The sequence below is a fragment of the Vigna radiata genome, chromosome 6 (assembly GCF_000741045.1).
Source record: "Vigna radiata var. radiata cultivar VC1973A chromosome 6, Vradiata_ver6, whole genome shotgun sequence".
Classification (NCBI taxonomy): domain Eukaryota; kingdom Viridiplantae; phylum Streptophyta; class Magnoliopsida; order Fabales; family Fabaceae; genus Vigna; species Vigna radiata.
The window spans coordinates 14,488,355-14,501,162 of NC_028356.1; the positions used below are offsets into that span (position 1 = coordinate 14,488,355).

At 31.1% G+C, this 12,808-nt stretch overlaps 1 protein-coding gene across 2 annotated transcripts; it reads right to left on the reverse strand.

Annotated features, from left to right (window-relative positions):
* Positions 1 to 7,579: 7,579 nt before the first annotated feature.
* LOC106763025 (glycine-rich domain-containing protein 2) lies at positions 7,580 to 12,208 on the reverse strand. Of its 2 annotated transcripts, XM_022782132.1 has the most exons (9): positions 12,150 to 12,208; positions 11,754 to 11,933; positions 10,682 to 10,799; positions 10,312 to 10,572; positions 9,587 to 10,048; positions 8,745 to 9,283; positions 8,332 to 8,533; positions 8,040 to 8,192; positions 7,580 to 7,941 (listed from the first exon to the last, which is right to left on the reverse strand). In XM_022782132.1, exons 2-9 carry the CDS (start codon positions 11,912 to 11,914, stop codon positions 7,840 to 7,842), a joined length of 1,998 nt encoding a protein of 665 aa, XP_022637853.1. In that variant the 5' UTR covers positions 11,915 to 11,933; positions 12,150 to 12,208; the 3' UTR covers positions 7,580 to 7,839. The 2 variants fall into 2 exon arrangements, with proteins under 2 accessions (XP_022637853.1, XP_014502669.1); XM_014647183.2 differs by having other exon boundaries at positions 11,754 to 12,174.
* Positions 12,209 to 12,808: the final 600 nt, after the last annotated feature.

Here is a 12,808-nt window from a genome sequence, read left to right on the forward strand (position 1 = left end):
TCGCTATGCGAATTTAGGAGGATGCACTGTGAAAAACAACCTTGTCTCACCTTGCGGAAGGAGGTGCGCTGTGCGAATTCCCCGTGTCTAGATTTCTCTTTTTGCTATTACTTTGGCTGACTTAAGTGTGTGAAATGATTGGTATGCATAGTATGATGGTGGTAATGTTATTACATTGAAAGTATGTGATTGTATGAGGCATGTTTGGTGGTTGAATGTAACAAAGTGTGATTCCATGATCCTCAAGGAGAGCATCCATGGTGGTGCCCTATTAATGTGGAGAATGATTTGCATGGAAGCTCAGTCTTGGGAGTTATCCTGAAACTACAATGACCAATCATTCTCACTTAGAGAGGATTGAATCATGTCGTGAGTAGTAGCAGGAGGTCTTAGTTTTGGAGGCTTCTAGTATGCTCCAAGGCGCGGTACAGACTAACCTCGTGAGTGTGGTAGGGTGAAACCCATTGGCAACGACTTTGCAAAGCAGTAGATGTCACCACGAGTGCATGACCCACCATAGCTCGACAATCATTCTAGTTTGGACGAGTCAGTTTAAGTGAAACAAAGTCATTGTTTGTGTAGCGTGACATATCTGTTTTAATTTGCATTATTGTGTATGGTTGACATAACATGATTTTTATACCTAGCTCACCCTTGCTTTTGTGTTTGTGCCTTGTATCTGTATGTTTTCTTTTGCAATGATCATTCACTTGGATGCGAGTAGATGTTGAGGAGGTGCCCTTGGAGCAGGTGCTGGAGGATGATGATGATGCAGCTTAGTTCCTTAGGATTTCCATATTCCAACTTATGTCATTTTGAAATACTTTATAGTACTCCTTTATGTCTTGAAGTTTTAAATTCTGGTGTTTCTTGGGATGATTGTAATCCTATACCTTATCTGTCATTTTACTCCTAACGTAGTTCTTTCATATCTCTATGTGGATTTCTATATTGTATTATGTTTTATATATAATTGGGATGTCACATATATGATTGATGTAAGCATATATGTCAAATCATTCTATTTGTAAAGGATAAAGTTAATGGCCATAAATTGTGTGCTACCTTATCATGATTTTTAAATCCATTACATGTGTAGACTTCCTTAAACCTAAAGAAAGAATTTCTTGAGTCACTTTATAGACAATCATGCTTTGATAGCATACATGGTAAACTCTATGTATTGTTCTTTCAACTTGTAGTTTTGATTGTTATTTGGTTGCTTTATTCTACAGTGTATGGGTCAAGCATATGATGTTTGTTTGTCTCTATGTAAGTGTTGTATCAGTTATAATTAGAACTATATGCATGTCAGAACTAGGCTCTTTTGAGTCTTGTTTAGACTATGCTCAAAGTGGCTCTTTGAGCGGTTAATTATATTGGCAGGTAGCTTGGTTGAATGGATGGTTCTTAAGGTGTTGAGTTTAGAAGATAGATGACTCTTGTCAGAGAACTCTGAGAACTATGTTTGGGCCTGCTTGATATTGAAGAGTCTTTAGAGTGTCGAGTTTGGAATACAAGTGTTTCTAAGCAAAAAGCTTTACAGACTAGCATTTGGTGTTGGTTTCTTAGATTGTCAAGTTCAAGATGGGTGTTTCTAAACAAAGATCTTTAGGGACTAGTATTTGATTTAATGATTGTGATATAATACTATTAAATGAATATTGCAAGATAATATGACATGTTGATTTATTTTCATGTTAGCTCACCCTTTTGTTTGTTTATGTTGTGTTTGACTACGATGATCATGATTTATTATGGGAGCTCAAGTGGAGATGTATAACGGTTAAGAGTGAGAAGAATTGAGATAATAAAGTTTAAGAACTATCTTTTGGATGGTGTATTGTATTCTACTACAATAAAACTTGATGTAAAAAAAATTATTCTTGTCATTTATGAAATTTGAATTAGTTTGATATATCATAAGTTTTATTTTCTTATGTGAATTAAGGTTAGAAGTAAATACTTGTGTTTGTAGCACTAAAATTTTGTAATGTATAATTGTTTGTTGAGGATTCAAGGGATTGAAACTTGATGAGTTATCATAGGTTTATTGTCATTAAGGATAGAGTTTGAGTAAATTTGTGAATTGATTTTGATATGAAATTAGAATTCAAATGATTCTGAATGCATGAAAATGAAGTTGATGAAATCTAGTCTTGAACATTTTAAATACTTTATGTTAAATTTTAGATGCAAACCAACTTCATGATGAAAATACAAAAAAAGTTTTGTTTTTTTTTTTTTTTTTGTAAACATTATTACCTAATTAAGTTATGGATTATACAAGTTGTAATGTATTGTATAAGTTTCTTGAAAAAAAAAATATATTTATCACTTGTTACATCAGAACTCATGCACTTGTTATTTCATACTAACACTCTCACTCTTAATAATATAATCTAAATATCTCAACATAATATTTGATTCCTTCCTAAAAATAACTATCTTTGTAATTCATCACATTAAATTCATACATAACTGTGTAATCAATATTCTACTTACATTTATGTTTAATATTCACATCCAATAAATTAAAGTGACATTTTTGTTAACTTAAGCAAAAATTGCTCAATTTGATAGAATTTCTTTGCTTCGAAAATAGTACTAAAAAAAAAGATTGATTTTCTACTCCATTTTTCGATAGAGTGAAAAAATTTAGCTTAGAGAAAAAATGGAGGTGAAAATTAATGTTGACTTCCTGAATTGAGCAAAACTAAAAAAAAAAAAAAAATAAGATAACAATTTAGAACTTCTATACAAACTTAAACGGACAAAACGTACTATAATTTACTTAACTTGCACTTCATTAAACTCATAAATAAATTCATGATAACTATAAGAAATTTATTATTCTCATAAAATATCGTCTCTACTGCAAAATGATTATTGTACACATTGACAATTAAAATTGGTTTAAACGCAACTATTATAACCAAAAACATATGGTGATATTTTAGTAATCACAGTACTATCATTAATAGCTTCATTGAACTTACACTGGCCAAAAGTACTATAATTTACTCAAATATAACTTGCACCTCATTGAACTCATAAATAAATTCATAATAACTAAAAGAAATTAAATATTCTCATTCAAAAACATCACTACTACAAAATGATTATTTTACATTGAGAAATAAAATTAGTTTAAATGCAACCGTTGTAAGCAAAAGTATAGTGCTATTTTTGTAATTACAATATCAAAAAATAAATAGCTTTCCTTACTTTTCTTTTAACATGCTAAATCAAATTTAAACACTAATTTCATTACTTTAACAATAAAATTAAACATTACATAAAAGACTTTGATAAATAATCTAAATGTAGTCTCATGTTATCTGACAAAGAGAGATTTACCTTAACCTCCAAAATTAACACATGCGAACACTAAAACATAAATATGCAATAAATAAAAAACTAACTTAAGAAAAGAGGATAAAGAGAAATTTACTAAAAAATCAGTTCTAATTAGTCGATATCACTAAAATGGGTTTAATATAAGAAAAGATGAACAAATTCTTCACTATTTTATAAAAAGACAGAGAAAAAGTACTTTAAAGAGATAATATTTGTTTATAAAATAAGTTTAAATACTTATATTTTTCATATTTATAAGCTTTTCAATTTAATTAATAACATTCATATTTTATCTACTTTAAAATATTTCTACTTGTAACAATGTACATACCTACATAACAAGATTCCTAGGTTTTATAATATTTATAACAATATATAACAATATTCTTATATTTTTATTATTTATAATATTTATAACAATATATAGCAAGGTTCCTACATTTTATGTATAATTTTACTTTTAACTATATTTTAAAATAAAAAAAAAGAAAAATATATAGAAACCATCTACAGACAAATTATTTATTTCTTCAATGTCTTAACACATTACAAATCACATTGTTATTTTTATTCTTTCTTGTTTTCATTATTTTTCTCATTTATGTGTCCAAAACAACTTTTATTTACATTCCTTTTGTAAGACTCCTTAAATTCTCTCCTTTGTAATGGAGACAGAATGTCACGTTTCCTTTTAAATTTTTTAGGTTAGTGAGGACAAACTGTCATGTCCATTAATTTCTCCGTCCATTGATAACCATGTGGGAGGCAGTAGGGAGAGTGTGAGTTTCCAGAAAGTGGAAGACATGTGGCAGGCAAGGAGTGAACTTAATTTTTTTTTTTGGAGGCAGTATTTAATGTGAGATTTCCAAAATTGGTGCCACTTCTCTGCATGCAAAACTTCGTCTTCAACCTTCAGCAAGCCATTTTCTCCTCCTTCTCTCTAAAACTCTCCATCTTCTCTCTAGATTTCTGACCTTGTTTCTTCTCCGATCATAAATCCGTTTCAGATTAAGTCTTCTCGGTGACAAGCTCTTTCAGTTGCACCGATCAATTTTCCATTTGAACCGGTAAGATCAAATCTCCTTTGTCATTTGAAGTTCTTCACCTTCCTTGCATGCAAGAACCGTTTCAGCTTGCATGTGTTTGTTAATTCGCTCTCTGAACCCGTTTTTGTGTGTTTGATTCTATGGGGAATGCTTTTCACCGATCAGACCTTGGATTTGAAAGCCATAGAAGTAGTTGAAGTAAAAGACTTAGAAGAATAGCTGGATTTAGAGGTAAGGGAAGCTTATAATTTAATTATGATTTTTGTTCTTTGGATGTGGTATGCCGGAATGATTTTACATGTATGAATTGGTTGAAATTTTGTGATCTTGCATGTCTGATTGAACGTATTGATGATTGAAAAATGGATAAGACTTTGGTAGTAATAAGGTTAAGTTGAAAACTCTGTAAAATTCTGTAACTGTAACCGAGGGTCATTAGGACTGTTCGATTTTCCCCTAATACGTTCGGTCTTGACTGAATCCTCTTCTGTAGGGAATCAGTTGATGATCGATCGGTCTTATAAAAGCTTATATTGATTGTCTTATTACTTAGTTTAGTCTAGCCATTCCAAACAAGTTAAGAAAGTTTCATTCTTAGTTTTAATATATATATATATATATATATATATATATATATATATATATATATATATATATATCATCTATTTAAAACGTTCGGTCATAAACTGAGTGTTCGATCACTTAAGTACTCGGTCTTATATTTATAATATTTATTGTTGAGTGGTCGGTTTTGTACTGACACTCGATTTTGAAGTGCTCGGTCATAGACTAGCATTTCTGTCATTTAAAGTGTTCGGTCTTAGACTGACACGTAGTCTTTGAAGTACTTGGTTTTATATTAATACTATTTCTTTGGAAGAGTGCTCGGTCTTACACTGACACTTGATTTCCCAAAGAGTGTTCGGCCTTGTACTGACACTCGGTTTATTGAAGAAAACTTCTTTTATTTTAAATCATTCGGCCAAAGTTGTATAATATTCGGTTTCCCTAAAGTTAACCAGTTGTTGATCGTTCGGTCATTTCCATAAATTATCTATATCTTATAAGATTTCTCGGTCTTAAATAGTATTCGGTTTTCCCTTGAGTACCTTTTTATATATTCGATTTTCCCTTCAGTATTTGACTGTTCGGTCATTTCCTTAAAGTACCTTTATATATCTTTTAAGAATTATTTCTGAGAGAAATTGTGTGTTATACAATTGGATTTGGATTATATGGAATGGGAAAGATGAAGAATATTATGATCGTTTTAAGAGAATTCCAAGGAGGAATGTCTCATGATTGAAATTGAATGGTAAAGTATGAACATGGCTAAGTTAAGTTATCGCTTATCCTGATATTCCGTGATTACTCCTCCTCATGTAGAGGAGGGTAACTCATGCGTGGGAATGACAAGAGGTCCTTTAGCCTCAGGGTATTTCAATACCGAGGTAGCTCCACTGGACTAACCTCGGGTGGCGGTCTATTGAGTGTATCCCAGCCAAGTCCACCCGGGTGCAAAAGAGTCGTAACTACATAGTTCATACAGTCTGGACAATGTCTAAAGTGGTCGATTATCATAGTTTATACGTTCGGTTTTTGATTGTTATACATGTATAATGATTCTATGATTGAAATATAGTTTTGGATCATTCAACTATTATGTTTAAATGTATGTTGGAATTGATTAATTAAATTACATAAGCTTACCCTTATTTTTCTTGTCATGTCTATGTTGTCGTTCGGCAATTGTCGTTCAGTCGTTCTCTTCACTGCAATGATCATCCAATGGATGTGAGCAGAAAGTGAGTTTGAAGATTCGTTGGAAGAAGCCTTGCAGACCATTCAGCTTGAAGATAGTGTAGGACCATCTGGTCAATAGATTGTAGATAATTTTATTTCCTAGATATCCGTTCGGTATCTTTTTGTATATGTTGTTTTGTAAAATCGTTCAGTATAACTCTTCTTTTGTAGTACCGTTCAGTCTTAATCTGAACCCATGACTGTTCGGTCTAAACGTGTATATTCTATCAGACTTTTAGTTCCTTGTACAGTTTTAAATTCTCAATGATATTTCATTTCTCTTCTCTTTATTTGCTTCCTCTCTACTGTTTTATCTTATTGTTTTTGTTAACTCTTTAAAATAATTATAGTTTTCAACCTATATTTATTGGGATGTTATTTTTTTCCAGTTCTCTATTAGTCCTTCTATTTCTAATCTTCTCTACTAAACAAAGATTAAAAGGCATGCGTGAGTTTTAGTGGTGACTTTTTACTTTACTTTCTTTATCTATTTTTATACTCTCTTTTTTTTTTACCTTTTTTCATTTTTATTTTATTTATCATTTCTTTCTTTCTCGTTTACCAAATAAGCAATATGTTTAGTTTTTTTAAAAATCGCTGAAGAGAGTGAATATAAGAAAACGAGAGTGTTTTTAAGTAGAAATAAGGATTAATGTATTATAAATAATTTAGTGAAATACTAAAAAAAGAAAAAGGCTACACAGAAAATAATATAACACAATTAATTATTTTAGTGCATAAAAAGCAAATACGATGTAAATTATGCTTCCACGGTCAATGGTGGAATAATGGAAGGTTGATTAAAGTTTTTAAATTTAAGTTGTCCTTATTATAATAACAGCAACAAGAAATTCTATTACTGATAAAATAAAAATAGCAAACAAGTAATATAGTAATATTTGTTTATTTTTAAATTAAACAATCTTAACAAAATTAATTTTCAATCATTTTCACCTATTTCTTTATTTATTTAATTTTTTTTTTACCAAAAACCCTTAAAATAGTCAACACACAAAACAAAAAGGCATTTAAACTTGTGGAGAACTTACCTATTGATTGTTCGGAACCATATAAACAAAATACTTGCCTAAAATTATTTCTTGCCTGTCCTTGTTTTCTGAAGTATTGTTATTACTTTAGTTGAAAGGATACGAAAGAAAGAGATAGAAAATATAAAACATCTGACAAAATATTAGTTTATAATGAGCAATATGTTCGTGCTGTCCAGCAGGTTACCCCTTCTAAAAAACGAATATTACTTTTATTTAAAATTCTCGTGACACTTTAGTTCTTTTGGCACATAATTGGGTGAGTGATCTAGGTATATTATAATCTAGGTGAGTTGGTCAAATGAAAAAGTACATTACAGATTGTTTTTCTGAAGCTAAAACTGATTACAGCAAGGTGTCAGTTCCTTAAAAAGTTGTTCTTACCGTACATACACACAGGTCTAAACTTCCCAGAAATATTTTATTGTGTAATTGTGCTGTGCCGACAAGTGAATTGCATGAAATATTAGAAACTTATTTGGACAAGTGGCCTATACTGGGGCGTTTTTCTAGAGGAAAGTGACATAACATTTGCCCATCTGCATTTTTCTGCAGCTTTTTCATCAAATCACCTGTTTCTATTACGTGCCATTTTCTTCCTTACTCTCATTAGTGAATTCTGGAAAATTAGAGAGAATAAATGCAGACAATATCGCAGGCAATACCAGCCACTCCTCCTTTATCTGTTCACCAAACAAACAAATTTTAAAGCTGACACAGACTAGTAATGTTTAGGAGCAATTGACATTAATGAAGAAGTGGAGCTTTTTTGCTAAAATACCTCCAGAAATCCGTATTCTAAATCCATCAAAGCCACTGCTTTTCCATAAGGATATTTTGGAGAGAATTTTACTGCTGTCATCAAACAACTTTCTTCATCATTTCCATAGTTTCTAGTTTCATACTCCAATTTTCTCCCAGGAAAAATAACCAACTGCGAAAATTGAGTGTTAAGATTAACAACATTGAACCTTAGAAGAATGGATCTCTAGCTCAAGCCCCAAATGAACTGAGTGAGATTAACTCAACAATCGGTAATAGATTAAAGAGTATATAGAGAAAAAGAAGGTTACATTCCGAGTGCCTGTGAGCTCAAATAGCTCAAATAAACGTTTATCTTCATCACCGGTCTTCTTTATCTGTAACACCCAATTAGAGTTCATCATAGACCAGACTGTTCCTTTTAACTCGGCAAGAAGATGGGTGTTACCGGATGCAGTCCGGCCAATAACTTTTTTATTGATACTACTCTTTGTGTTCTCAGTTGACAGGTTCCTATATGCAAAAATAACATGAGAAAATGGCAAGAAAAACTATATTTGTTAATTATGATTGCTATGAGAAAACGGCAAGAGAAAGCATCAAAGCTTGTGCTTGGCACTTTTAGCAGAGTGCGAGAAAAGCCCAGTTTTAACTGGTTCAACATTGTTAATTAGTAAGCAACTCAGCTCATGATATTCTAAACTCCACAAGCAATTTGACTTACCCTGTCTGGATGTTGATTATCTTATTGCGTGCTTCATTCACAACATTTATATTTGTCCAACATTTAATTTGCTGGGACCTTCTCGGAAGTAGGAAGGAAAAATAACTTTTTTTGAAAGGAAGCATAGAAACAAAGTGCAGCTCATACGGTACTGAAACTGGAGGAGTTAAAGACAAACCAATGCGAATGCTAATAGGCTTTGACCGATTGACTTTACATCTCAAATCTAACCATTTTTCTATTGGCAGTTTAGATGCTACATTTTGCAAATCCTCCAAATTGATTGAAGTTTTTCCCAATACTTTGTGTAGCTTTAGTCCTCTAAAGTTAAAACTTGGGCGAGAAATGAGTTCAAGGAGTAACTCTCCATTACTTTCACATTGGAAAACAGCAACTTGTTTCCCTTGTGACTTTGAGGAAATGCTTAATTGCTTCTTGGTATTGAAAAGCGCATCTTCCTGTTTCTTGTGGAAGGACACAAATAGCTTGCCTTTATGCTCGGATGGTAAGTTTCTCACGTCAACAATCTCAAGCATCACCTGAATAAGAATCATGAACAAAAAATGTTGCAACAGTTGTCCAAAAAACATGACAAGTTACACTTGTTATTGAAAGGGATCCTCTCCAGTAAAAAAAGAAAACCTTAAGATGGTCAAGTGTTTCGATCTCACCATTTGCTATTCTAAACATCTACTTTCAATAAAAAAAATATTATGTTAATAAAATTATTGAAAGTCTAGGATCTCATGCAGTGGTAAAATAATTAAGCAGGATCCATTTCCCAATTGCTAGTGTCTTCTCCCGCAACAAAGAATATAGAAGAAATAAATATTGGAGGCTACCTGCACAAGCAGTTTCTGTGGAAGTTGAATCAGATTTTGGTTCGTGTTATTGGATGGAGCCGAACAGAAGTGGTGAGTACCAACTATCTTATACTTATCAACAGTAAGAGGAGAAGGGGGGTTACCCCTGTACATTGCTCCTGCTTTCCAGTATCTTGAACCAAATGTCTCTTCCCACTGTCTGGTGGTTTCAGAAAAGCCGACATCCAGCTTTTGGCCCTTGGTCCTATTAGAATCTGTGTCATCATGTTCTAATACTTTGCCCATAATTGTCACTAGATCGTTACAGTAAGACACGGGATGCAATTGGTGAGAGTGCCATATGAGGTCAATGTCATAAGTTGGAACACTGAAGCGGCTTACGTGCCTCTCTCTATTCCTCTTTATCAAATGCAGAAACCCCTTGTATCTGGCCACAGCTCCTTCAAGAAAAGTATCCACTTTCCAATAAGGCCTGGAAACCTATCATTGAAGTTGGAGACCAATGGATAAGCATAAGCTGGTATTGCTTTCAGACATTTTATTCATTGAGTAATTTCAGTATATACTTTACTTGAATACAAATCACCTTTACTTTCATTGAAGTGCTAGTAATCACTTTACCCATAAAATGTATGAACAGCAAGTTAAAATAGCATGACACTGGATTATTTGTCTATACTACAGATTGAAGGCTAGGTAGGTATTGACAAGGCAGGCCACTCCAATCTAAATTTCTTAATTACCTGATAGAAGAAAGTTGTCTGTCTTTTAACTGCTGAAATCAGATCATAATTGATGGTACTTTGTTTGGCTTCCAAGAAGTTTTCAGCAAAACCTTGTAATGAGTGATTGTTTAGACCAACAAGTTCATATGGCTCACTTGGATACATTGAATCCCAGACTTTCTCACTTTCCTCTTTGCTGGTTCCCTGAGTTGAAGATAACACATTCGAATTGCCTAAAATTCTCCCATAAAGTTCCATGCAGTCAGTTTTGTAACGCACCTGACATAAATGTTGGAAAAGGGAGATTCCAGAAATACAACTTCAGAAAACAAATTCACAAATAAAAAGAAAACTTGTATGTAATTTTGACTTCAGTACTCAAGCTTACCGGATTAAGCCTATGACAGTGCCAAATCCATTCACAATCAAGAGGCACAACCAAAGGGATTTCTGTCACAGGTGACTCAGTATGTTGGGCCAGTAAAGGAAGCCAACAATATTTATACCTAAAGACACGCACAAATACTGAAGATTAAAACACAATCTATTTAAATAAAAGGTGAATGAATATACAACACAGCAAACATGCACATTGCAAGCACTAGCATACATCATAGGATTTTAATTACACTTGGTAAGAGCACGATTAAATAGTTCCTTAAATTACCGAGAGCTAATTAACTTTGACATAAAGTTACAAAAATATTAAACAATTAAAATGATAAGACATCAATTATTTAAATCATCAGTTTCATAATTTTAGAATTAAAAAAGGAGTGTAATCTATAGCATAATAGCTATAAATATTTTATTATGTCAATTTATTAAAAACTACTATAATCACAAATTTTAAAATAATTACAGACAATAGAATCCATGAGTAAATGGAAATATAATTTTTTATAAACTGTAGAACTTTCTAATAAAACTTCCAAACTGTCTTGAATTAACATTCTCTCTCTCTCTCTCTCTCTATATATATATATATATATATATATATATAAATATATATATATATAATTATCTTACATGTTAATTATTTTTTTTAATAACTTTTTTATATTTGTAATCATAGATTAATTTGAAAAAAATTGTTAAAATTTCATATATATAGAAAAATATTTTTTTTAACAACTTTTTTAAATTTATCATTAGTGTGTTTGAAATATTTTTTTAAAAATAAATTCAAGCAAACAGTGACACCGGTATCAAAAAGTTGTTAATTATCAGCATCGATACATATACATAGAGAGAGACAGTATCTCAAAACCGACGAAGATTAATAATATATCAAGATTAATAATATATGTTTATCAAATGTTTCCATCGATCCTTATTGGTGTCAATTAACAGTAAAAACACCAAGAGAATTGTAGTGTAGTAGTTTTAAGAGTTAAACTAAACGAATATTTTAGATACTAAATTTATGGATTTTTAAAATTTGAGGAAATAAAAGATACCTGTAAACAGCCATGCGCAACAATGGGCCATCATCATAAAGGTCACGATTTCTATCAACCTCTGCAAGAAACTGAAGCTGTTGTTTAGCCGTAGCAACGAGGTTTTCGCTTAACACGATTTTCTGTGCTTCAGCCCACTCCAACTCTTGCCGTGTCTCCATGACAGTTGCTCAATTTCACCTTCAAAGCGCAGAACAAATTATAAATATAGCTATTTAAAGCTTTGAATCAAGTAAGAAACTATGATTCCTTTCTTTTTCTGCCCTCAATCGTGATGATTTTGAAAATTTTCCTTCTCATTCGGAAGCGGTGACCCAGTTATAGGGAAGAAAAGTAAAACTCTGTTGAAACTTCACACGCTACGCGGATACTTTAGATTAGATTTTGAGAAGAAACCTGTGATTCAACTTCGTTCATTCTGACTGAGAAAACTACTGAGGTGGGTTTTATTGTGGGGGTTTATAACTATGAAATAATTTTTAATGAGTTTAAAACTGTCTTCGCTAATAGATATTAAAATTTAAAATTAATTTTATATCCAAAAGAATAATTTGATTAATTTTATGAGGTTTAAATATAAATTTAGTTCCCATATATTTACTGTTCAACGTCTGTTTACTTTTTTTAATTTACTTTTTTAATTTTTTTAAAATGATTTAATTTGATCAATACCGTTAAATTAACCGTAATGTCGTATCAATGTAATTTTTTTTTCATATATTTAAATTTTAAAAAAAAAAAACTTGAATGTTATGTGTTTGTTTTTAATTTAGTTCACATATTTATAATTTAGGTTTTTTTATATTAAAATGAAATAATATGGTCATCAAATAAATATCTTTTTTAAAATTTATACATAAATTCTTTAAATATTCAAATTAATTTATTTTTTATATAAAAAATTTCTATTAAAACTTATAATTTTTTAAATATATTAAAAATGTAAGTGTTAAATAACATTTGTAATTTTTAAATGTTTAATTTAACAAATATGTTTAATGTAATAAATGTCACTTTATATTAACATTTTTAATATTTTAAAAAATTATAAGTTT

Bases quoted from the DNA above. Each gene is read 5' to 3' on its own strand.
- LOC106763025 (XM_022782132.1), bottom strand. From the start codon at position 11,914: ATGGAGACACGGCAAGAGTTGGAGTGGGCTGAAGCACAGAAAATCGTG. The intron at 10,573-10,681 runs GTAAGCTTGAGT...CATTTATGTCAG, and splicing joins ACTGTCATAGGCTTAATCCG to GTGCGTTACAAAACTGACTG. The intron at 8,534-8,744 runs GTAAGTCAAATT...TTTTGCATATAG, and splicing joins ATAATCAACATCCAGACAGG to GAACCTGTCAACTGAGAACA.